Source organism: Urocampus carinirostris, chromosome 19 (genome assembly GCF_059441175.1).
Source record: "Urocampus carinirostris isolate Australia breed hairy pipefish chromosome 19, RoL_Ucar_1.0, whole genome shotgun sequence".
In the NCBI taxonomy this organism is placed as follows: Eukaryota; Metazoa; Chordata; class Actinopteri; order Syngnathiformes; family Syngnathidae; genus Urocampus; species Urocampus carinirostris.
In genome coordinates, this window is record NC_142367.1 from 28,131,421 (window position 1) to 28,157,054 (window position 25,634).

At 40.6% G+C, this 25,634-nt stretch overlaps 1 protein-coding gene across 1 annotated transcript in view; it reads left to right on the plus strand.

Annotated features, from left to right (window-relative positions):
• Nucleotides 1-25,634, plus strand: part of dock1 (dedicator of cytokinesis 1) — a 197,617-nt gene that overhangs the window by 171,431 nt on the left and 552 nt on the right. The window contains exons 41-51 of the mRNA XM_088324183.1: nucleotides 1,856-1,997; nucleotides 3,180-3,261; nucleotides 5,610-5,694; nucleotides 6,582-6,668; nucleotides 8,658-8,834; nucleotides 10,510-10,593; nucleotides 13,322-13,459; nucleotides 15,531-15,673; nucleotides 17,195-17,393; nucleotides 20,489-20,678; nucleotides 23,055-23,209. Coding sequence (XP_088180309.1) covers nucleotides 1,856-1,997; nucleotides 3,180-3,261; nucleotides 5,610-5,694; nucleotides 6,582-6,668; nucleotides 8,658-8,834; nucleotides 10,510-10,593; nucleotides 13,322-13,459; nucleotides 15,531-15,673; nucleotides 17,195-17,393; nucleotides 20,489-20,678; nucleotides 23,055-23,209 — 1,482 coding nt within the window. The remainder of the gene's footprint in view (nucleotides 1-1,855; nucleotides 1,998-3,179; nucleotides 3,262-5,609; nucleotides 5,695-6,581; nucleotides 6,669-8,657; nucleotides 8,835-10,509; nucleotides 10,594-13,321; nucleotides 13,460-15,530; nucleotides 15,674-17,194; nucleotides 17,394-20,488; nucleotides 20,679-23,054; nucleotides 23,210-25,634) is intronic.

Here is a 25,634-nt window from a genome sequence, read left to right on the forward strand (position 1 = left end):
TTACTATTCTGTATTTGTAAATATTTTTATTCTCCTGGACTTACTACACTCACTGATATAAGAGGACCACGGTTGCACATTATTATTGAACACAACGACTTCGGTGAGCTACTCCGGCTATATATTATTCCTGTATCTTGTTTCAGACTGAACTCGATGTTTCTGTGATAAGCGGTGCAGATAATGGATGGAATGGAGTGTCTATTTTGAAATTCAATTCAATTCCAAGTGTTTATTGTCATATGCACAGTAAAGTTGCGAGCGAAAAAGAAAATAGAAACTAAGGAATGGTCGGCATTTCTTGAATCCCAAGTTTTTAACCTTCCGAATGATGGAACGATGCATTTGAGTGACATGGTACGGACACCGCATCCGCACGTGTCTACAACACGTATTTGCTTCTTTGCAAGCTTTGGGAATGTTAAGGGGGTAATCAGTTGGACTGAATCATCCGACTGTTTTGTCGACGTTCCCATTGTAGCGCCTTATCATCCGGTGCGCCTTATGTATGTCAAATATAGGACCAAAAACTATTTTTTTAGGGTGCGCCCTATAACCCGGTGCGCCTTATAGTGCGGAAAATACGGTAACAATGGTGTCTTTAATTTGATTTCAAAAGGCATTCAAAAAGTCTTTCAAAGTCTGAAATTGAAGCTGTAGGAACCCTGATCAATCACAATCAACTCTAAAGTTGGCAGACGTTATGCCTATGAAAGGCCGGGAAAACTATTTTGTATTACGTTGCATGACTTGTGGCTTTCATATGTTTGGTGAAAAGCAAACTTTGATGTCCCTTTGCTTGTGTGACATATTAATGGCTCTTTCTCCCATTAAGAGAAGACTGAGGAGATCATTTCTTCTTCATGCCATGAGGCTCTTTAACTTCCCCCGGGGGAGTAAAAGCCCACATGAAACCCCACATTTGCATATGACCCTATTTTTATGACAGCGTGTATTTTCCGTGGCACTATTTAAATACTTTATAGCAACACGTTATATTGGGTATTTTTGTATTCTATATCTTTTATTTTCTTATTTTATTTTCAACACAAGGATACTGCTGGAAGTGGGAATTTCCCTACGGAGATGAATAAACTATCAATCTATCTCTTTATGGTATCTCTATTCATCTATCTATCTAGACATCTATTTAGACATGTATCTATCTATCTATCTCTATTGATCCATCTCTTTATGGTATCTCTATCCATCTATCTAGACATCTATCTATCTATCTAGACTATCTATCAATCTATCTATATATCTATTTATCTCTATCCTTCTATGGTATCAATGGTATCTCTATCTATCTAGACATCTCTCTATCGCTCAATGGTATCTCTATCTGTCTATCTATCTCTATCTCTCTATGGTATCTCTATCTATCTAGACATCTATCTAAACACCTATCTATCTCTATCTAGACATCTATCTATCTCTCTATGGTATCTCTATCTATCTAGACATCTATCTATATCTATCTATCTATCTATCTATCTATCTATCTATTTTTCTATCTTTATGGTATCTATGGTATCTCTATCTATCTAGACATCTATCTAGACATCTATCTAGACATCTATCTATCTCTATCTATCTCTCTATGGTTTCTCTATCTAGACATCTATCTATATCTATCGCCCTATGGTATCCATCTATCTATCTTTATGGTATCTATGGTATCTCTATCTATGTAGACATCTATCTAGACATTTATCTATCTAAAGTGTTTCTATAATCAAAGTATTTATGCATTTAAAGGACTAAATAGTTAGACGTTACTTGAAAAAGCGCTAAATGATGCGAAAAAAAAATCCAGAGTAAATGTCATCAAGTATGTTTTTCCTCCACTCAGAATAAAATGTTCATCTACCGCGGCAAGGAGTACGAGCGCTGGGAGGACTTTGAGGCCCGTCTCCTCACGCAATTCCCAAACGCCGAAAAGATGAAGACCACCACGCCGCCCGGCCACGACATCAAGAACTCCCACGGACAATGTATCCTCGCTCCAAACACTTTCTTTTTCGACCTAATTTCGGATGCACGCTACCGTTCCGAGGTTTGGGCTCACCCGGACAATTTGGTGTTTAACATGAAAAGGGTCACACTTCTCTTTTGCTGCCCAATATCTGTGTTCTTTTGCCCAGATGATTTTTTTTTTCCTTTGTTGGCTAGTCTCAGATATGGCTTCTCAAAATTCTCTCGCTCTCGCTCTTTCTCTCGCTCTCTCTCGCTCTCTCTCGCTCTTTCTCTCGCTCTCTTGATTGCTTGTAACACTCTCTCTTAAAATTCTCTCTTCTTCCCACTCAATGCTGTCGCTCTCTCAAAAATCTCTCTCTCTTTTTCTGTCTCTCCCTCAATATTCTTTTTCTTGCTCTCCATTTTCTTTTTCTCAAAATTCTTTCCGAAAATGTGTTTCTCTAAATTCTCTCTCCCCCCTTTCAAAAACTCTCTCCCTACAAATTTCTCTCTCTTTCCCTCTTTTTTTTCTCTCTCGCTCTTTCTTGATTGCTTGTAATACTCTCTTGAAATTCTCACTCACTTCCTCCCTCTCAATGCTGTCGCTCTCTCAAAATTTTCTCTCTTTCTGTCTCTTCCTCAATTTTCTTTCTCTTGCTCTCCATTTTCTTTTCCTCAAAATTCTTTCAAAAATGTATTTCTCTCTCTGTCTCTCTCTCTCTCTCTCTCTCTCTCTCTCTCTCTCTCTCTCTGTGTCTCTCTCTGTCTCTCTCTCTCTCTCTCTCTCTCTCTCTCTCTCTCTCTCTCTCTCTCTCTCTCTTGATTGCTTGTAATACTCTCTCTTGAAATTCTCTCACTTTCTCCCTTTTAATGCTGTCGCTCTCTCAAAATTCTCTTTCAAACTTCTGTCTCTCTTTTTTTGTCTCTACCTCAATATTCTTTCTCTTGCTCTCGCTCTCTCCTACAAAGTTGTCTCTCGTTCTCTCTTTCTCTTTCTTTCTCTTCCTTTCTCTCTCTTTTTTGCTCTCTTTCACTCTCACACTCTCTCTCTCTTCCTCTCTCTGTCTCTTTCTCTCTTTCCCTCTTTCTCTCTCTCTCCCTCTCTCTCGCTCCACTTTCCTACAAAGGCGCAGGCCTAAAACGACCATCCTGTGTGCCGCAATTGGCTCCAACGTTTTCAGTGTATATTTGATCCAATTCCTTAATGTTTGTGCGTGAAGACATTCAGTGTTTCACGGTGAAACCCATCCTGGATTTACCCGCCAAGTTCCAGAACAAGCCCGTGGCGGAACAAATCCTCAGGTAAGGCCCTAAGATAGCAAAATACGGTTTCTGATCCTCAAACCAATTTTACCCGAGGAAATTCCCTTTTGAAATATTGATTCCGTTTCTTATGGCACAAAAGTGATCATAAAGTCATTGCTCCTTGAACTTAATAGTTGGGTCACATTTGGCGGTGATAAGAAGAAATCAACCGTTCACGATAATTGGTCATGAGTCTTACACAATGCTGTGGAGGAATTTTGTCCCACTCTTCTTTGCAAAATGGTTTCAAATTTGTCATATTGGAGGGTTTAAGGTCACACCACGTCATCTCAATTGGATTTAAATCTGGATTTTGACTCGGCCACTCCAGAAATTTCATTTTGGTGTTTGATTGCCGGACGATCTCCTTCAGGATCTTCTAGTTATCACCTAAATTCATCATTCAGTCAACCACAGCAGGTTGGCCTAGTCCTGAGGCAGCAAAGCAGTCCCAGACCTTCCCACTGCCGCCATCATGCTTTAATGTTGGCATCATGCTCTTTTGCCATTTTTACGTCTGATTTAAGGGGCTGCACGCCTTCCTAAAAGTTCCATTTTGACTCATCTTGACTGTTTGTATGTGAACCCGAGGCGGTGTCACCCTGGGCACAAAGATTTCCATCTGCTGCAGGGACGTCCAACTTTTGGCCTAGCGTGTGACCTCATCCACTCCGCTGTTGCTAAACGACAACACAGCACCCTGAGGCCATCCTGTTAATCTGTTGATAAACAACAAAAGGATACTGCTGGAAATGTGGATATCCCTACGGGGATGAATAAAGTATCTATCTATCCATCAGTCCAAAGAATGTTTCTCCAAAGTTCTTGAGGATAATCAAGATGTTTTTCAGCAAATGTGAGACGACTCTGTTTTCTTTTGTGACAGCAGTGGTTTTCGCCTGGGAACTGTCCCATAGATGTCATTTTTGGCCAGTGTCCTTCTTAGAGTTCCTTGAATGTGTTTTGAGGTTCTTAAGTCACCCTCAGGATAAGCCTTCGTCCCACTCTCGGAGTAATCCTTGTTGTTTAACCACTCCTCAGATGGTTTTCCACTTTTTTCTCCTTTTGTGGATAATGGCTTTGACAGTGGTTCGCTGGAGCCCTACAGCCTTGAAAATGGCTTTGTGACATTTCTTGATAGATTTCAATGACTTTTTCTAATATCTTCTGGAATTATTTGGGTGATGTCAATTTTGTTCTTGAAGTTGTGTAGCTTTTGTCACTTCATCTAACAGATTCAATTGAAGTGATTTCTTAATCCCACACACGTGTTAGCATTCCATTTTGGAGTTGAACTCGGCTTTCCCAAAACTGCGCTTGGTCACGGTTACTTTGTGACTTAACAAGGGGGGGCAATGACTTTCACAGATTTTTTTTTGTGCCTCAATAAATGGAATCAATGTTTGTAAAGTGCATGCTGTATTTCTGCGTTGTTTCGTTTTGACGAAATTAAACCTTTGTGAGCGATAAATACGCAAAAAACGCAGACTTACTTTTTCCCGGCACTGTCCACCCGCACAACCCGCTTTCCTTTTTGCATGCCAGATTTTCCAAAGCATGCCTTCGACCTCGCTTTGCCCAAAGAGCTCACCGGGTTTAATTAGATCAGCGGAGCGTTACATTTGCTCCCTTAATAATCTATTAGTTGACTGAGTTGACCCGACGCTCCCCCGCTTTATTTCGTTCTTCCTTATTGGAGTCATCCCTCTAACGCAGGGGTGTCAAACTCCTTTGAACTCGGGGGCCACACGATAGAACAAACATTCTGTCGGGGGCTGGACTAGTAGATTAAAGAGAAAGAAAAAGAGAGATAAAGAAATAAGAGAAAGAGGGAGGGACAAGGAGAGAGGGCGGGAAAAAGAGAGAGGCAGATATTGCGTGAGAAACAAAAGAGATAAAAAGTCATGAGAGAAGGGGAAAAGAAAGGAGGAGGAAGAAAGAAATCCAAACGGGAAATAGAAAGACAGAGGGAGAGAAAAGAGAAAAGAAAGCACGAAGGGTAGGAAGAAAGAGAAAAGAGAAGGAAAAAGGAAGTTAGAGCAAAAGAAGTTAAAAAGACACAGAGAGTGAAAGAGACAGAGAGTGGGAGAAAAGGGGTGGAAAAGAGGGAGAGAGACAGAAAGAGAGAGAGAGAGAAAAAAATACAAGTACAGTGTCTTTGTTCGAGGCACCTGGCTTTGGCAACATCAAACTTGTTTTTCTCTTGCGCTTCTCTGAGTGTTGTCTCGTGGGCCGGATTCAATCCCTTAGCGGGCCTGATTTGGCCCGCGGGCCGCCCCTTTGGCACCTGTGCTTTAACGTCTGGTGCCGTCTGTGAGTGCCTTTCTTTTCTGTGCCTTTCGAAGCTTTTACGCCGTCAACGAAGTTCACGAATTCCAGTATTCCCGCCCGGTGAGGAAAGGCGAAAAAGACCCGGAGAACGAATTTGCTGTAAGTTTCCATCCTGTTTTTTGATTATTTTATTTTATGTTTTTTTTTTCTGGCTTAGTTCTCATCAAGAGTTGAAATAGTGTAGTCAAATGAGGGCGGGGCAGTTATTTAAAGGAACTTCATTTGTCAGTTTGAGAATTGCGACGTCAAATACATTTCTTGACTTATAAAGAATGACAAAAAGTAACATTGGTATGGTAGTACAGGGTTTTTTTTGGCCTATTATTTAATTCAATATTTTTTTCTACTTGAACGGAGGTTGTTTTTTTTTGCCACTAGGGGGCACTAAATATGACTCACTGACCCTTTAGGAGTTTCTATGACCCAAAACTGGTTCTAATTATTAAACACAAGCCACAAGCTCTGGGTTTGTTTTGTTTGTTTATTAATTTATCTTGCCTATGAAGTTCGCTATTTTTTTGTATTTTTTTTTTTTGCGAGTTTTTGTTTTATTATTTTATCATCTCCAAATGGAAGAGCAGCTTCAGCGACAGACTGCTGTCACAGTCTTGTTCCACGGACAGACTGAGATCATTTCTTCCTCATGCCATGAGGCTCTTTTACTCCACCCGGGGGAGTAAAAGCCTATCTATCTATATCTATCTATCCATCTCTCTATCTCTATCTCTGTGTCTCTCTCTGTCTCTGTCTCTCTCTCTGTCTTTCTATCTATATCTCTATCTTTCTATCTCTCTCTGTCTCTCTATCTATCTCTATCTCTTATGCAGTTAAATGAGGGTTGGGCAGTTGAATTCATTTGATTGAATTTGAATTCTCCAATGCTGGCAAAAAATGGTCGCATTTTATTGAGTCTCACAGCCTGGCGTCACCCAGGGTTTATGGCCCGGGTCTAAGACCATACATCCCGCTTCGGTTTTTGTGTGTAGAACATGTGGATCGAGAGGACCACCTACTCCACGGCCTACAAGCTCCCGGGAATCCTGCGCTGGTTCCAAGTCAAGTCTATGTGTACGGTGAGTTGATGAAAAGGGGTCGGCGACCCAAAATGTCTATAGGACCCAAAACAGAATAACAAAAGAATGAAAAGCCTGAAGTAAACTTTATAATGTATGTACCCATATTAGCTAAAGTAGCATACTATTAAAATGACTAAGTTGGGTTGCAGTATTGTGGAGAATGAGTTAAAAAAAAAGGTTGTCACCCACTAAACATCATGCCAGTCAGAAATTATATTTCCAAGAAAATCACAAGAATTCATGATAGTTTTTTTTTTTTTTTTTTTTATTTAACTTTCCCAGAATAAAGTGAAGTTGAACCTCCACTCCACTAGGGGGCAGTGGCATTCTCATTGGCAGAGTGTTTTGTTGACATTTAGCTTTTAACACAAAGGCAGAGACAGGCGAAGAGAGACGGGGTAGAACAGAATAGAACATACCTTTATTGTCATTGTTACAACATGGGTTGAATATATTGTGACAACGAAATTGGACGTGGCACTCCAGGACCACATTTTACAATGAGGATAAAGAAAACAAAGAGATAAAGGAACAAAGAAGATGTTTGTACTGTCCTCGATTGCATAGGCTTTGTTTTCCTCCGGAGGGGGGTGTATGGGAGGATAAGGGACAGACAGAGATGGCCGGATCCAACTAGATGTTTGATCTTACTGTACACACGGTCCAGTGTTTTTCCTCTGATTGCTAAGTCAACGTATTGAAAAATTTGGGAAGTACAGTCCTTAAGCATGCCTTGTTAAAGTCGCCGGCGACGATAAAAGCTCCGTCGGGCTGTGCAGGCTGCTGTTAATTGATAGCAGCGGGCAGGAGATTTAGCGCTACGCTAACGTTAGCATCCAGTGGAACGTAAACAGCAACCACAATGACCACAGTGAGCTCTCTCGGTAGATAGAAGGGTCTACACGATACTGCCAGAAACTCTATATCAAGTGAGCAGTGTGTGTCAATGATTTGGCTGTTATTGCGGCGCATAGTCCCTCACCCCTGTTTTTACCGGAGTCTTGGTCGTGCCGGTGAAGCGTTTTCCGGGATGACAAAAATACTGCAAATTCGGACAAAGCTGTTGGTGGCGATCCGCTGCTCAAATTCACTCATTTTGTGGACGATGGATCTGGCGTTGGTCAGGAACATGCTCGGAAGCGCCTTCTTATCCTAGGCCCGACCGGCAGCCTTTTACTTTTGCTCCGCCGTTGTCGGCAGGCAGATCACCCAGGAAGATCCGGTGGTCTCTGTATATCCCTCGGGATGTTGCTGACGTTATTGTAGTCGTGAAAGGAGTCGAAGGGAAAATATGAGCGACAAAAGAACACTAAAAAACAAAAGAGGAACTGGAGCCCCTGAAGCCGCTGCACTCGCGCGCGCGCCGCCATCTTGGAAAAACTTTGGTAAAGAGACAAACGAGTCTCCTGAAAGCTAAGACGAGGAAGTTTGTCAAAGCGTGCGTAACACTTCCCTGCGACCACGGAGAGAGAGGTGCAAATACTGGTATGATTGAAAATGTTGGCAGCGGACAGCACAAAGCCAAATGACTTAAGCTGTCAATTGAAGATTTTGCAACCCTGACACTTGAGGTTTTTTCTCAGCTACAATGTGCCGAAAGGTGTAGATATGACATAGACAGAGGTGATGTTTTGTCCCCACCAATATCATTAAAAAAAAAAAAAAGATCTTGAGGGTGCGCGAGAGGAATTCTTCTTCCAACGGGGGGCGAGACAGAAAATAATTGAGAAGCACTGCTCTAAAATAAGGCAAGTGTCAAGATTGTTGACAATACCTGGTTGGGTGTTAAGAGTTTTCATAAATTTGAATTATATTACAGATTTTTTGGGGGGGCTTGCTATTTCCAACGCCAGATAGTTTGAATTGTTATTATTTTTAAATTAATTTCATTTGTATCGGGGGAATTGTTCCATTTTTTGGGTCTGTTGATATCGGTTAATTGCAAAATTCCAAAAGAATCTATCTGACAAAGCAAAATATGCTTAGGATGAAATCAGCCCGCTGGAGAACGCCATGGAGACCATGCAGCTGGCCAATGAGAAGATCAGCAGCATGGTTGAGAAGCACTTGAGCGACGCCCACCTTCCCATCAACCCGCTCTCCATGCTCCTCAACGGCATCGTGGACCCTGCCGTCATGGGGGGCTTCGCCAACTACGAGAAGGTAACGGGGATCATTCTTGGAATGCTGGAAAATGCTTGAATTTTGGGTGAAGCGCTCGTAAATGCTTCCAAATGTTGCCGCGTTTCGCAACAATCTGCTTAAAAAGGACGCCGACAACCAATGTTCCCTCTAATTGTCCAGGGGTCTGAGCGTTCACACAAAGTGAGTGAGCAACGCTTGAAACAACAGTGAGCAACCGTAATCCCAAGTGTGGCAAGATCATTCATTATCAAACATGTCCAAAACTTGACATCAACTTACATTTTGCTGAGTTTCCGGCAATGCAAAATGATTTGACTACAAACGTCATTTGTTTTTACAATTCTTTCACAAGATATCCATTTCTTTTTATTTCCTGATATATTTTGTCGCATAATATTAACATTTTTGGGGGCTTATTGAGTCGGTTGCACGATACAGAACTGTATTTAATCACATTTTTTAGTGGAAGTGCAATGTTGGCAACAAGATTCACTTGATATCATTGGAAATGATTTGAATGCAACACAAAATTTTGCTTCTTTTTTCCGTGTTTTTTTTCTACTTTTTTGTTACTTTTTTATTTTGGTTCTCTATTTACTTTTTTCGTGCATTTCTTTCTTTTCTTTTTTTCTGGCTCTTTTTCTAAATTTTTCCTTTTTTTTCTCTTCCTTTTGTTTCTTTTTTTCTCAGCTTTTCACTACTTTTTCATTTTGGTATTTTTTTCTTTTTTGTTCTATTCCCCCCTTCCTTTAAGTCATGTTGTGCATCATTTTACATCATATTTGGTCATGGTGGGATTAAAGAAGCAAAAACAACCCGAAGAGCCGTTTAGGACCCGAAAGAGCCGGTTCCTTTTGGTGAGCTGAGCCGAAGAAGCCGGTTCTCTGCTAACTTTACTCAACTTCGTTCCACTTCGACTCAACTTCAAAATACCGCATTTAGGACACAACGTCGGGGGAACCCGTGTATTTTCACCTTCATGCACTGTAACTTTGACTTGCGTCGCTTCTTAATTAGTAATTTTGAGCCCTGATTTTTGTGCGCTAGCTGGATTTTCTTGTGCGCTGAGAATGTGCGAGAAGTGCGCAAATGCGCACGCGCGCAGCTTAGAGGGAACATTATATCTAGCAAAATATGCATTTTTTATCGAACTGATATTGGGCACATCTTACCTTCAGCGTGATGCAAATTCGCTGAAGCTACGGCAAGCGCTGAAGCCCATAAAGTGCCAAATGAAAAAGACAGTCGCAGACGCCCATGACTTAACATTTAAATGAGGTACCGGAATATTAAGAGTAATACAACAAAAACACAGATTTTCTGAGAATTTAAAAAAAACATTCAAAAAAATCAAATTTCATCTCTGTTACACCCACCCCCACTGAATTCTGGACAAAATCTCACATTTGGTTATAAAATCAAAATCACTAAATAACAGTATTCATTGGGTCACACATATTAGGACCGACCTGAGAAGTATCCCTTAAGGATGCAGTGGACAGAGAAAATTCTCCGAACCAGCCACCGGCTATAGAATGCCTTACACATTACACAAGCGCTTGCCTCTGCTAAAATATTTCTGTAAGATTATTGCTGCACATAAAAATAACCCCAAATACAGTAGCGGCTTTTAAATCAAGGACTATACGAGTCGATAGGATTTGAACAATTGAGTGTGTCTTCCCCGCAACAGGCCTTCTTCACGGACAAGTACATCCACGAGCACCCAGAAGACCAGGACAAGATCGAAAAACTCAAGGACCTCATCGCCTGGCAGGTACCGACCCGTTTCGTACGAGTGCTAGAAATTCCTGAAAATGCTTGAATTTTAATGTTGTGTTTGGATTTTGTGTGACGTGCTTGTAAAGGCTTCAAACTTGTTACCGTTTTTCTCAAAAAGTCTGCTTTAAAATGCTCTATGCTGCCTCGGATTTGCCATTCGGCCATCTTCTGCCAGCATAATGGTGTGCCGGCTCCTCCCATGGGCGTGCCAAGGAAGCCCAACGTGGGCTTCACAATCTCATAGATGAGCGTCTTGATGTCTGGAACCTTCTGAGTCAGCACACTCTCGCGTCCTGTTATCAACAGAACTAGACAAAATATTATGCATTTAGAACAGCCTGCCCTGTCATTGAACTACAGCCCAGTCAGTGAATATTTTTTGCATTAAATGTAATTTGTAGTCAATCGTATAAAATCCTTTATAGTCATTTTATCGTAATCCTTCAGCATCATCCTATGAAAGCGCCCTCTCTGGGACAGGGGTGCATGCTACACCTAAACAGGGCACTATGAAATGTGTATTAGTCCAAGGATTACCTAACAATTGTGGACATTTATTACGGGCCATGCAAAAAAGAAGATGGCGTGTTCCAGCGGTATGTAGTCATGGGAAGAACTTCTTGCAACAGAAAATGGAAGCTACTTATTACCGACCGGGAGAGATTTGTCTCAAAAACAAACATACACAATTTATTCAAGAACTAACAATCCTTCCGATCTCCTCTTTCTTCCACTCAGTCGCTTTACTTCCACATCCTCTCACATTTAGTGACCCTATAATTAGGGTTTGTGAGACCTTTGCCTTGCTGTCTCCTAAGGAGTAGAGAGGAGAGGATCCCCAGTCCCCTCGCTCCCTCCACTTTTGTCACCTCTTACGACACCCAGTGGACAACGGTGGGAGAATTCTTACCTCTCACAAGGAGAGGGACCCTCATCACAGGGCAAGGAATGAGGTCTAAATCTAGTGGAAGCTAGAGCCCTTGTTGGTGATAGGAATGAGTGGAGAGGTGTTGTGAAAGGATAGTGTGATGTTTGGACACATTCTAAGGGACGGGCAGGGCACCCGTATGATGCGGCAGGGGTAAACCACCGAAAGCTGTCGGACAGAAGAGTGCTTTGTGTCACCCTGACCCGAGTGACATGGTCCCGTTTCATCTGGAGGGACAAAAGCATGACCAACTTGGGTGCTGAGGTGCCTAACTTGTTTGGGCATTTGGGTTGGCCATGGTCCAAAGATTTTTGTGTGTGTTTTTTGCTATTTTTTTCCCCTTTTTTATTTTCTTTGTTATTGTATGTGTTCGTCTTGCTGTCGGTCACCCCTCTTGAGGGATATGACCTGGGTAGATAGATTGATAAATAGATAGATAGAAACAATCCTGTGTCCTGATGAATGCACACGCAATTTTAAAAACACAGTTACATTTGTGGCAAAACATATGATCACACTGTATTTCTTTCCTTTAATGGTACTGGCGAAATTAGAAAATTGCCTTTGAAAGTCCTTAAAAAGTGCTTGGATTTTAGGGTTGGGGAGGGTTACTTGAACTGGATTACTTTCAATGACTTTTGGATGACTCCAATACCAAAAATGCTAATAAAAGACAAATGAAACTAAATAGGAATCAAATGATGACTCACAACACGTGGTAAGCTTTCTCTCCTGGATTTGATCTCCGGCAAAACGAACATCAAATGCGACAGAAACAAAATGAAAATCAATCCAAATAGCTTGAAAAACACTATTTTTGCCGTCCCGTGTATTCCGTTACTCCCCAAGCCTGCACAAAATGGAGTCATTTGATTCCTATTGAGTTTATTTTGTCTTTTATGAGCATATTTGCTATCTGAGTCATCCAAAAGTCATTGAAAGTAATCCAGTTCAAGTAACCCTACCCAACCCTGTTGGAATTGACCATAAAAAGGTGTACGAACCTGTGTTTATGGATTTAAGGTTATTTAAAAAAAAAAAAAACAACAACAACTTGGCAATCCCCACTTTGCTTTCATAAGGGCCGGCATGGAATAATATAGAGCGGGGCGGTTGCTCGGAAAACCCCAGGAGCCACTTTGTTAATTATCGCGCCGAAAGCTATTCAACCTTGAGCGTGGACGCACTCGGCAAAGGCCGGAACGTGTCTGGCGTTGCCATGCCGCCACTTGGGCACTCTCCATCATCCTCCCGCATCCTCTTTCTTCCTCCTTCATGCCGGTGGCTATAAAAAGATGCCACGGGTATCCCAGGAGACGGAAATCCTGCCACACGAATCTGTGCCCCCTGCTTTTTAACGTGGGATGTTTGTCTTTTCGTCCTCTGAGTGAAGTTGTCCTTCCCAAAACCTGGACATCCAAATAAATGAAGGGAAAATACCTTTATCTGATCTCAGAGAGGACTATCTTGAGCTGGGATGGATCGGAGAACAAGTTTCTGATTTCAGAAAAAAGTATACCAACTCATTCAGTGACAGGCGTTTTTCTCAAATTCGAATATCTCTCTATATCTATAAATGTGTGCATGTTGTAATCATCTTGTGATTAGCTCATAAAAGTAGTGTCACTTGAAAACTCTTGAAATTGACACGCTTAAATCATTTAAGAATATTCACCTCCGATATCCAAACGACGCTTTCCGTAAGCACTACGGCTCTACATTTTGCTTAACGTCGTCATTATCTGTACTCAATATTGGAGGACGTGACCCGACGATTCTGGGCTATCCCCGGCAGATCCCGCACCTGGCGGAAGGGGTTCGAATCCATGGCCAAAAAGTGACGGAGGCGTTGAGGCCGTTCCACGAGCGCCTGGAGGCTTGCTTCAAGCAGCTGAAGGAGAAAGTGGAAAAACAGTACGGCGTCAGGACGCTGGTGAGATGACTTTCGTGCGATCCTTCCGATTTTGTACGCGGTTATTAGAAAGTTTGTTTTTTTTCATCGCGTTTTTTGTTTTGAACAATTTTTATTGTCGCTTTTAATAGCAATGAATCGCATTCACCATGCCTATTACATATTTTTGATTTCATTTGGGTTTGAACAATTTTATTGACACTTTTAACAGCAAATAAACAATGTGAGGTTTGAACAATTTTTCTCCACACTTTTAACAGCAATTAAACACATTCACAATTTTGTTATATCATATTCTAACAATATGAGGTTTGAACAATTTTTCTCAACACTTTTAACAGCAATTAAGCATATTCACAATTCCGTTATATCATTTTCTAACAATATGAGGTTTGAACAATTTTTGTCAACATTTCTAACAGCAATTAAACACATTCACAATTTCATTATATCATATTCAATCAATATGAGGTTTTATCGACACTTTTAACAGCAATTAAATACATTCACAATTTTATTATATCATGTTCCAACAATATGAGGTTTTATCGACATTTTTAACAGCAATTAAACATATTCACAATTTCGTTATATCATTTTCTAACAATATGACGTTTGAAACAATTTTTGTCGACAATTTTAACAGCAATTAAACACATTCACAATTTCAGTACATCATATTCCAACAATATGAGGTTTTATCGACACTTTTAACAGCAATTAAACACATTCACAATTTCGTTATATAATTTCCTAACAATATGACGTTTCCCGGTATCTTGTTTTCGAACGATCTTGATGTTTTTGTGATGAGTCTATTTTTAAACTAAATTCAATTCAAAGTGTTTATTGTCATATGCACAGTAAAGTTGCGAGCGAAAAAGAAAATAGAAACTAAGGAATGGTTGGCATTTCTTGAATCCCAAGACTTTAACCTTCCGAATGATATTTGGAAGGATGCATTTGAGTGACATCCTACGGACACCGCATCCGCACGTGTCTACGACACGTATTTGCTTCTTTGCAAGCTTTGGGAATGTTAAGGGGGTAAGAAGTTGGACTCAACTATCTGACTGTTTTGTCCACGTTCCCATTGTAGCGCCTTATAATCCGGTGCGCCTTATGTATGTCAAATATAGGACCAAAAACTATTTTTTTAGGGTGCGCCCTATAACCCGGTGCGCCTTATAGTGCGGAAAATACGGTAAACACATTCACAATTTCATTAAATCATATTCCAACAATCTGAGGTTTTAGCGACACTTTTAACAGCAATTAAGCATATTCACAATTTCGTTATATCGTTTTCCAACAATATGACATTTGAACAATTTTTGTCGACATTTTTAACAGCAATCCAACACATTCCCAATTTCATTATATCATATTCCAACAATATGAGGTTTTATCGACACTTTTAACAGCAATTACAAATACGTTCAGTAGTTTTCATCGCGTTGCCGTTCTTCAGCCGACTCCTGGCCGAGGGAAAATCCATATGCAGTTCAAAGTACACACACATATATATACTATGCAGATACTTCAAAGTTCAAGTACAGCTTTTGTTTTACTTTGGTTGTACTTTTTAAGGCGTTTGTGTAAATATACTAGGTGACCTGCAACGGATTTCAAGATCTTTCTATCAATGTAAACTAAGCTGAAGTAAGTCATTAGGAAGCCACTTCTGTGGACCTGCAGAATGCAAAAAGACCACAGTGCCATCTACTGGTAATAAATGATGATGACACCAAAATGATCCATGATCAAGTGGAAATTAAGAATAAAAGAAGTACTCGTGCCATACGCCAGTGTACCCCTTTCAGTCAAGTACCCCTCTAGCCAGGTATTGAATACGAGAGTGTCAGCCATACGTTTTAGGGTTCCCCTCTATAGATCATCACTTCTATATGCATTTGTTTTTAGAATAGAATAGGATAGAATAGAATATACCTTTATTGTCATTGTTACAAAATGGGTTGAACATATTGTGACGACGAAATTGGACGTGGCACTCCAGTTTCATATTTAACAGTGTGGATAGAAGAAAACAAAGAAGATAAAGGTTATAATCTCTTTCCTCTTCATTTTTCAGCCGACCGTGGAGGAACGTCGCGGTTCTCGTCCTTCCTCCATGATCCGTTCTTTCACCATGCCCTCGTCGCAGCGCCCCCTGTCTGTTGCCTCCCTCACATCCCTCTCCTCCGACAACTCGCCCTCCAGGCCGGGATCCGACGGGTAACTACAGGGTTCATACGGGTGCTTCGAGGATGTTTTCAAGGATAGAAAAGTGCTAAAAATGGAGGGTGAAGTGGTTGTAAATGCTTGAAATCGTTGCCGTGTTTCACAACCAGGGTTGGGTAGGGTTACTATAACTTGATTACTTCCAATGACTTTTGGATGACTCCAATTCCAAATATGCTAATAAAAGACAAAAGAAACTAAATATGAATCAAATGATGACTCACAACACGTGGTAAGCTTTCTCTCCTGGCTTTGATCTCTTTGATCTCCGGCAAAACTAACATAAAATTAAAAACAAAATGAAAATCAATCCAAACAGGTTTTTGCCGTTCCATGTATTCCGTTACTCCCCAAGCCTGTACAAAATGGAGTCATTTGATTCCTATTTAGTTTCTTTTGTCTTTTATTAGCATATTTGCTATTGAGTAATCCAAAAGTAATTGAAAGTAATCAAGTTAAAGTAACCCCACCCAACCCTGCCTATTTAATTTCTTCTTCTTTCATTAGTTTGTACAGCCTTGTCTTATACAGTGTCATCACCCCCTACAGGACAGGTGCATGCAAGCATTACATATCAATTATTTATTATGTTCCATGCGAGAAATGACTGTAATGGGAAGAACTTCCTGCAACTGAAAATGTATTACGTGACTGTCTTTTTACCCAACACCTATATATTTACATGCATATCCTTTAGATCAGGGGTGTCAACGTCATTTGAACTCGGGGGCCACACGATAGAACAAACATTCTGTCGGGGGCCGGACGAGTAGATTCAAGAGAAAGAAAAAGAGAGACGAAGAAATAAGAAAAAGAGGGAGGGAAAATGAGAGAGGGAGAGAGCATGAGAAACCAAAGAGACAAAAAGAGAAGTTGTTAGAAAGGGGGAAAGAAAAAGAGCGGAGGAAAGAAATCCAAAGAGAAAAAGAAAGACAGATGGAGAGAAAAGAGAAAGGAAAGCGCGAGGGTAGGAAGAGCGAAAGAGAAAAGACAGAAAAGGAAAAAAGGAAGTTAGAACACAAGAGGTTAAAAGACAGAGAGAGAGAAGGGGCAAACAGCAACAAAGGAAGAGAAAAAGAGACACAGAGAGTGAATGAGACAGAGTGGGAGAAAAGGGGTGAGAGAGAGAGAGAGACACAAGTAGAGTGTCTTTGTTGGAGGCCCCGGGCTTTGGCAACATCGAGTGGACCTATTTCAACCTGCAGCTTGTTTTTCTCTTGCGCTTCTCTGAGTGTTGTTTCGCGGGCCGGATTCAATCCCTTAGCGGGCCTGATCTGGCCCACGGGCCGCCTGTTCGACACCTGTGATTTAGATCTACAAATATGAATCGTATGTCTTGATAAATGCCCTTTAATATCAGTTTGGTTTCACATGTATGACAATCGGCTCAAATTTGCACAAGTCCTATTTTATCTCTGAGCAATATGCACTCATGAAAAGAGCATATATGGCCCGCGAGCAATAGGTTCCGACCCCAAAAAGATGACCTATACACATTCTTTTTTTTTTTTTCAGTTTCGCTCTCGAGCCACTGCTCCCCAAGAAGCTCCACACCAAGTCCCAGGACAAGCTGGACCGAGAAGAGCCGGAACGCGAGCGCCGGGAAAAAAAGAAAGAAAAACGCAACAGCAAGCATCAGGAGATTTTCGACAAGGAGATGAAGACCACCGAGATCCCCTTGCAGCCCGCCGAAGCTGTCATCCTCTCGGAGACGGTAGGGAGATACAAGGCAGGAAACTGTGTATTATAGAGCGCCTCCTAGTGATACCGGTGTTCATTTTACCTCTGAAAATTGATGAGTCCCGGACACTCGCATGCTCAAAAATCTATGGGTCCCAACAGAGATCTATGGCTCCCCGAAATTTTGTCTTATCGTGGTTGAAATTGTAAATCGGCAACAAATATATAATATAAATCTATATTTTCATTCAGTTTTAATCATTAAGTCAAGTCAAGTCATCTTTATTTGTGACGCCCTAAATCACGAAGAGTCTCAAAGGGCTTCACAGATTATTACACTATATTACACAGACTATTTTTCAGCCGACGAGAAGAGTAGGTTATTCATATGCTATGGAGTAGAAGTGAGTTTTAAGTTTAGATTTAAACATTTCCACTGAGGTTGCAGATCGGATCTCAGGGGGAAGAGCGTTCCACAGCACCGGTGTCCGGATGGAGAACGCTCTCGAACCAGCGGAACACTTCTTTGCTATCGGGATCACCAGAAGACCGGCACTCTCAGATCGTAGGCTTCGGACCGGGACGTAGGGGCAAATCAGATCTGAAAGATAAGAGGGAGCAAGTCCATGTATGATTTTGTACAATACTAAGAGAACCTTGAAGTCACATCTATGGCTAACTGGGAGCCAATGCAGGTTAGCCAAAATCGGTACTTTTTTGTCCTAGTTAAAAGCCTCGCTGCGGCATTTTTTACCAGCTGAAGAGACTTGATTCTAGACTTCCGGAGACCGGAGAGTAGTGCATTACAGTCATCGAGACTGGAGGTGACAAACGCATGAATTGTAATTTCCGCATCAGACTGAGACAGTATCGAACGGATTTTAGCAATGTTACGAAGATGGAAGAAAGCGGTTCTAGTCATTTTCTTTACATGCATCTCAAAGGTTAGATCAGGGTCAAATATGACACCTAAATTTTTAATGGAGTCACTCTGTGTGATGTGACATTTGTCAATGTTCACAGCAGTTTTTGAGAATAAGTCACAGCATTTAGATGGACCAATGACTAACATTTCGGTCTTTTCAGAGTTAAGACGCAAGAAATTGAGTGACATCCACTCGTTTTATCTCAGTGAGGCAGGCCTCCAAATTTCCACAGTTTAGTGTGGAAGATTCCTCCAACGGAAGATAGAGTTGAGTGTCGTCTGCGTAGCAGTGGAAGCTGATATTGTACTTGCGAATAATATCACCTAATGGAAGCATGTAAATGCTGAAAAGAAGGGGGCCAAGTACTGAACCCTGCGGAACACCACAGGTAACACTAAGGGGCTCAGATGTCATTTCGCCATATTTAACACAGTGCGTCCTATCTGAGAGGTAGGATCTGAACCACGAGAGGACGGTTCCTGAGAGACCAATCCATTTTTCCAACCGTTCTAGTTGGAAATTGTGGTGCACTGTGTCAAGAGCAGCACTAAGATCCAGCAGCAGCAAAAGTGATGAAGCGCCAGAATCCATTGCCAGTAGGAGATCATTTGTTACCTTGATCAGAGCTGTCTCAGTAGAGTGGTTAGCCCTGATTCCTGATTGCATGGATTCAAAAAGGTTATTCTCGGATATGAAAACATTCAGCTGCTGTGCCACTACTTTTTCAAGTACTTTAGAGAGGAAAGGTAGGTTTGACACAGGTCTATAATTACTTAAGATTTCTGGATCAAGGTTGGGTCGTTTCAGTGTGGGTTTAATAACGGCGGACTTAAAAGCTGCTGGAACTACACCTGAGGAGAGTGATATATTTATAATATTTAGAACTGACTTAATTGGTTATACAAATCAGTTATCGCTTCAGATTTTTCAGTTCACAAAAATATTGTACATTATACAAAATAATATTCATGCAGTTTTAATCACTTCAGATTTTTCAGTTCATATATTTTTCGTGGTTTGCTGTCCCGCCACAATTGTAATGCCTTCTCAAGGTCCAATTGCAGGAACGGAATTTCCATAGCTAATTTGTGCTTTTCATTGTCGTTGATCCAATGTGCTTTTCTGAAAGTTCGAATTGCGAAATGGTTTATGCGATCCAGTTTTTTTGTCACGCTGGGTGCACGCATCACAGAGCATGAGGCCTCCATTATCATCCTCCTCATAGTGTCACCAGGAATATAATTGAGTCCATTTTGGCAGAAAATTCCTTTTCTTGATAGGAGTATTCTTTTGTTTATTTTCTTTCGTCGAATCGTTCGCTTCAACACACGTGTTTTCCTTGCCTGCGCGATCTTCTGAAGAATTTCTCCGCTGTTTTTTCGTGCCGGAATGATTGCCGTTGTTACCACTTTCTGTGTTATGTTTCGACTTATTACCGACACTGAAGAAATGACCAATTTTGTGTTGATTTGCACCTAATACCAACTGTTTTTACGGAGGCATACTTCTCTTTCACTCGACAACCGCCAAAACAATGACGTCATCTCGAAGCAACGAGATCTCGTTTGCCGAGATCGGCGCGAGACCAAAACAACATCTGCCGGATCTGCCTGACGAAAAGTTTGGAGTGCGGTAAATCTTTATTGATAAAAAAGTAATCGGGGAATAATGACAATTTTGTGTCAAAAAAGTTGCGTCCCAGGGACGCACGTTGATTTGACACGATGCGTTCCCAGCAAAAATCATGCGTCTAGGATGCAGGGACGCGCGCAAACGAGAACACTGCGATACTCCAAATTTCCAAACACAATAGTTTTTCCCCAGCGATTTGGGTATCTATCTATCTATCTATCTCTATCTATGGTATCTATCTATAGTATCTATCTATCTATCTAATATGGACTCGATAGCAACAATCATAAACGTTGAATTTCTCTTCAGTGTTTTGAAATGTGCAAAACCGAACATCTTTGATGAGTGCCTCGGTCCAATCTTCTCGCTCAAATGCATTGAACTACATCTCCCTCCAGCACACAAACACACAGCGTGAGGACATTTTAGGGACGACGGCTGGGTTTCCCTCAGTCTTTTGACCAGCACGGTGTCCCGTTTCGCCTCTGCCGTCTTAAAGCGTCTACAATGAGTTTGACATCATCTCCGTTTGCGATCGCTCGACTTCGGAACTTTCTTTTCGCCGATACAGATCAGCCCGCTGAGACCTCAGAGGCCCAAAAGTCAAGTCCTCAGCCAGATGGCGGGAGAGCGCCGTCTCTCGGTGTCACCGGGGCCCTCCGTCAACGCCTCATCCAACGGTTCCTCTTCGTCCTCCTCGCTGGGCCCGCCTCCTGTCACGCCACGCAGCAAATTGGCCTTCAGCCTGCACGCCGTATCCAGTGAGTCCTCGCTTGATTCTTTTTATTTGAAAAAAATCGATTTCGTTTTTCACCATTTCTGCCACTGAGAACTAGGTTTGGGTAGGGTTACTTGAACTGGATTACTTTCAATGACTTTTGGATGACTCCAATAGCAAATATGCTCATAAAAGAGAAAAGAAACTCAATAGGAATAAAATAATGACTCACAACACGTGGTAAGCTTTCTCTCCTGGCTTTGATCTTTGGCCAAACGAACATAAAATGCGACAGAAACAAAAAGAAAATCAATCCAAACAGCTTGCCGACATCATTTTTGCCGTTCCGTGTGTTCCGTTACTCCCCAAGCCTGCACAAAATATAGTAATTTTATTCCTTTTTAGTTTCTTTTGTCTTTTATTAGCATATTTGCTGTAAAATCCAGTTCAAGTAACCCTACCCAACCCTGCTGAGAACACAGAGTATTGGATCTCGTAGTTAAATTGTACGGTTGTAGTATCCCTTTGATCCGGCAGAGGACGCCTTGAGACCCTCTTTATAAAATATCTTACTTTATTTTGTCATCATTTTTTTCTTGAACATTGTATCATTAGAATCAAGATCTGGCACTTCAAAGTTTACAATTTTTAAGGGAACAGAAAGCACAAATACAAACATCAGTAAATACGTTTTTAGATATTAAGTAAAAAAAAATGTCAACACCAATGGTAGATTCTTAAAAATATACATCATTTGCACTTTGAAAATAGTTCTCATATTCAAAGAGTCAACCCAAAATCAAAATTTGTGGACAACCTTTCTAAAAGTGGGCTTACATTTTTGATATCTTTTGGGCAAATAAAATATTTGTTTAATTTATTGCTCTTTCTTTGTTTTTTGTTTTGGTCTGAAATGTCTAAATGTATTATGATCTTTGGATAACAAATATCTTGCACATCTGTAGGTGTATAGCATACTTTACTATGTGTTTTGTTTATTAGAATAGAATAGAATATACTTTATTGTCATTGTTACAAAATGGGTTGAACATATTGTGACAACGAAATTGGACGTGGCACTCCAGTTTCACATTTGAAAGTGAGGATAAAAGAAATAAAGAAGATAAAGGAACAAAGAAGATAAGGTTATAATTAACACAATATAAAGGAACAAAGAAGATAAGGTAATAATTTACTCAATATTTACATATATATACATATGGTGACAACGAAATTGGACGTGGCCCTCCAGGTTCACATTTGACAGTGAGGGTAACAGAAAACAAAGAAGATAAAGGACCAAAGAAGATAAGGTTATAATTGACACAATATAAAGGAACAAAGAAGATAAGGTTATGATTTACTCAATATTTACATACATATATATATATATAGATATTGTGACAAGGAAATTGGGCGTGGCCCTCCAGGTTCACATTTGACAGTGAGGATAAAAGAAAACAATGAAGATAAAGGAACAAAGAAGATAAGGTTATAATTTACTCAATATTTACACGTATATAATAATAATAATATATACATATGGTGACAAGGAAAATGGGCGTGGCACTCCAGGTTCACATTTAACAGTGAGGATACAAGAAAACAAAGAAGATAAAGGAACAAAGAAGATAAGGTTATAATTGACTCAATATTTACACAAGAAACGTGGGCATGTAGGATGTTACATACAGTTATTGATGACAAACATTTGAATGCATTTTTTTTTACTGTTTTTTTTTTTTTTCTATTACAGAATATTCTGTTGGTTTTTTTGCACTATGAGTTTGTATGTTCTCCCCGTGCTTGCGTGGGTTTCCTCCGGGCACTCCGGTTTCCTCCCACATTCCAAAGACATGCATTTCAGGTGAATTGGCCAGTCCAAATTGTCCCTAGGTGTGAATGGGCGAGTGAGTTGTCTGTCCCTGTGTGCCCTGCGATTGGCCGGCAACCAGCTCAGGGTGTCCCCTGCCCACTGCCCGGAGATGGCTGGGATGGGCTCCAGCCCCCCCGCGACCCTAATGAGGATAAGCGGTGCAGCTAATGAGATGAGATGAGATTTATATCCGTCCAAAACATCAATATTTGTAAACAAGGGAGCAAATTTAAAATACACTTTTTCTAAGTACTATTCGTCAAAATAATCCTTGAATATTCAAATAGTTTTTGGTCGCAGCCCTATTGTACAGTGTACCGGAACACATCTCCTTCTCACCTTATTAACCACCAATCCATTTGAAGGCCGGCTTGCACATCGAAAGGTCCCCGGTTGGAAACCGGGCGGAAACATTTGTTTGGTTGGACGAGGGACGGGCGCCAGCAGGCTGTACTTGCCCGAGACACACCACAGGAAGTGCTGCCCCTATAACCCGAACGCTTAAGGGAGACCATAAGATATCATGAGAAATTGTGTGTTTAGACGCGGAGCTCAACGGGATGGCCTGCAACGAACGGGCAGAAGTTCCGCCCCCGCTTCCCGTCAAAGGCATCACGGCCGATTACGGCAACTTGCAGGAGAACCAAGACTCGAGCGCTCCCGCGACGACGCCGCTGCCGCCGCTGCCGCATCATCCGGTGCGTACCGCTTCCTAGCTTACATCCAGGCCTTAACAGAAGCCCGTGAAATCCACCTTCGAGCCCATTTTGAGATCAGGGCTCTCAAACTCGACTTCAGGGTTCGTACGGCGACTTAAAATCCTGGAGAAATTCTTGAACTTCTTAAAGTTACAGAAATTCTTAAAGCTTAAAAATGACGCCAACACTGCTTTCTGGTGGCATCGTTTTGCCATCGGGTTTATTTTCTCCCACGGGATTAGCGGCAGCTGGCATGAGTTAGTATAACATTGTCTTATGAAGTGTCATGAGTGAAAGGATTACCTACCAACTCATAGAAATTAACTTTGAGGCATGCAAAAAATTGTGGTCAATGGTCAAGGGCAGAACTTCCTGTAACTGAAAATGTAAGTTGAGGAGGGCAGTGGTGGGCAACGTGCACCCACAGATACGTTCTCCCCTTCCAAAGAAAAGTGGTCGTAGGAAAAATCTAGGGGAAAAAAAAAATGGGGAGGGATTCGTCTCAAAAACAAATATATTCACAATTTACTCAAGATATAATCATGACATTGTGAGCTATTTATCACTGTCATTTTTACAAGATTTGCCTCATCAATATTTACACATTTATTGTTCAGATCCTCAAATATGTATTTGCGATTTACTGGAGATCTAAAAATCATGTCTTGAAATATAGATAGATGGATATTTTCTTTATCCCTGTTGGGAAATTCCCACTTCCAGCAGTATCCTTGTGTTGAAAATAAAACAATAATAAAGTAAAAGGAATATAATACATAAATACCTAATGTACCGGAGTATTTAAATACAGGGTTGGGTAGGGTTACTTGAACTGGGTTACTTTCAATGACTTTTGGATGACTCCAATAGCAAATATGCTCATAAAAGACAAAAGAAACTCAATAGGAATCAAATGATGACTCACAACACGTGGTAAGCCTTCTCTCCTGGCTTTGATCTCTTTGATCTCTGGAAACTAGAATAAAATACGACAGAAACAAAATCCAAACAGCTTGCCAACATCATTTTTGTAGTTCCATGTATTCCGTTACTCCCCAAGCCTGCACAAAATGGAGTCATTTTATTCCTATTTAGTTTCTTTTTTTCTTTTATAAGCATATTTGGAATTGGAGTCATCCAAAAGTTATTGAAAGTAATCCAGTTCAAGTAACCCTACCCAACCCTGTTTAAATAGTGCTACATAAAATACACACTAATTAAAAATAGGGTAATATGCAATGTGGGAATGCACAAGCAAGACTAAAAATTGCATAAGTAAATGGTTTCACAGCGGATTTCTTCTTTAATTTGTAGTGGAGAATTTGGAAAATTGACTTTGAAAGTCCTTGAAAAGTGCTGGAATTTGGCCTTGAAAACAGTGTACGATCCTTGAACTTGCAAATGAACGTGCGGGCCTTACAATATCACCCCAGGCAATGTTCCCTGGAATTGTCCAGGGGTCTGAGCTTTGACACAAAGTGGGTGAGCAACGCTTGAAACAACAGTGAGCAACCGTAATCCCAAGTGTGGCAACTACATCATGATCAAACATGTCCAAAACTTGACATCAAGTTACATTTTGCTGAGTTTTCTGCAATGCAAAAAAAAATTTCACTTTTGAATGAATTGCCTACAAATGTCATTTGTTTTTACAATTCTTTCACAAGATTTCCATTTCTTTTTTTCCTTGTATCTTTTGTCGCATAATTATTAACATTTTTTTGGGGGCTTATTGAGTCGGTTGCACGATACACAACTGTATTTAATCACATTTTTGAGTGGAAGTGCAATGTTGGCAACAAGATTCACTTGATATCATTGGAAATGATTTGAATGCCACACAAACTTTTTCTTCTTTTTTCTGTGTTTTTGTTCTACTTTTTTTTTTAATTCCTTTAAAAAAAATCTCATTGTGTTTATTTTTTCCAAGCTGTTACTTTTTTCTTTTTGTTCTCTATTTACTTTTTCCTACATTTCTTTCTTTTCTTTTTTTTTTCTGGCTTTTTTTTCTAAATTTTTCCTTCTTTTTTCTCTTCCTTTTCTTTTTTTCTGAGCTTTACACTACTTTTTCATTTTGGTATTTTCTCTTTTGTTCTTTCCCCCCCTTCTTTTAAGTCATTTTGTGCATCATTTTACATCATATTTGGTCATGTTGGGATGAAAAAAGCAAAAACAACCCGAAGAGCCGTTTGTGACCCAAAAGAGCCGAGCCTTTTAGTGAGCTGAGCCAGAGAAGCCGGTTCTCGACAAACTCTACTAACTTTACTTTTCAACTTCCTTTGACATTGACTTCAAAATACGGCATTTAGGACACAACGTCAGGGGGGAACCCGTGTATTTTGACCTTCATGCACTGTCACTTTGACTTAAAGTGGCTTCTTAATTAGTCATTTTGAGCCCTGATTTTTGTGCGCTGTCTAGATTT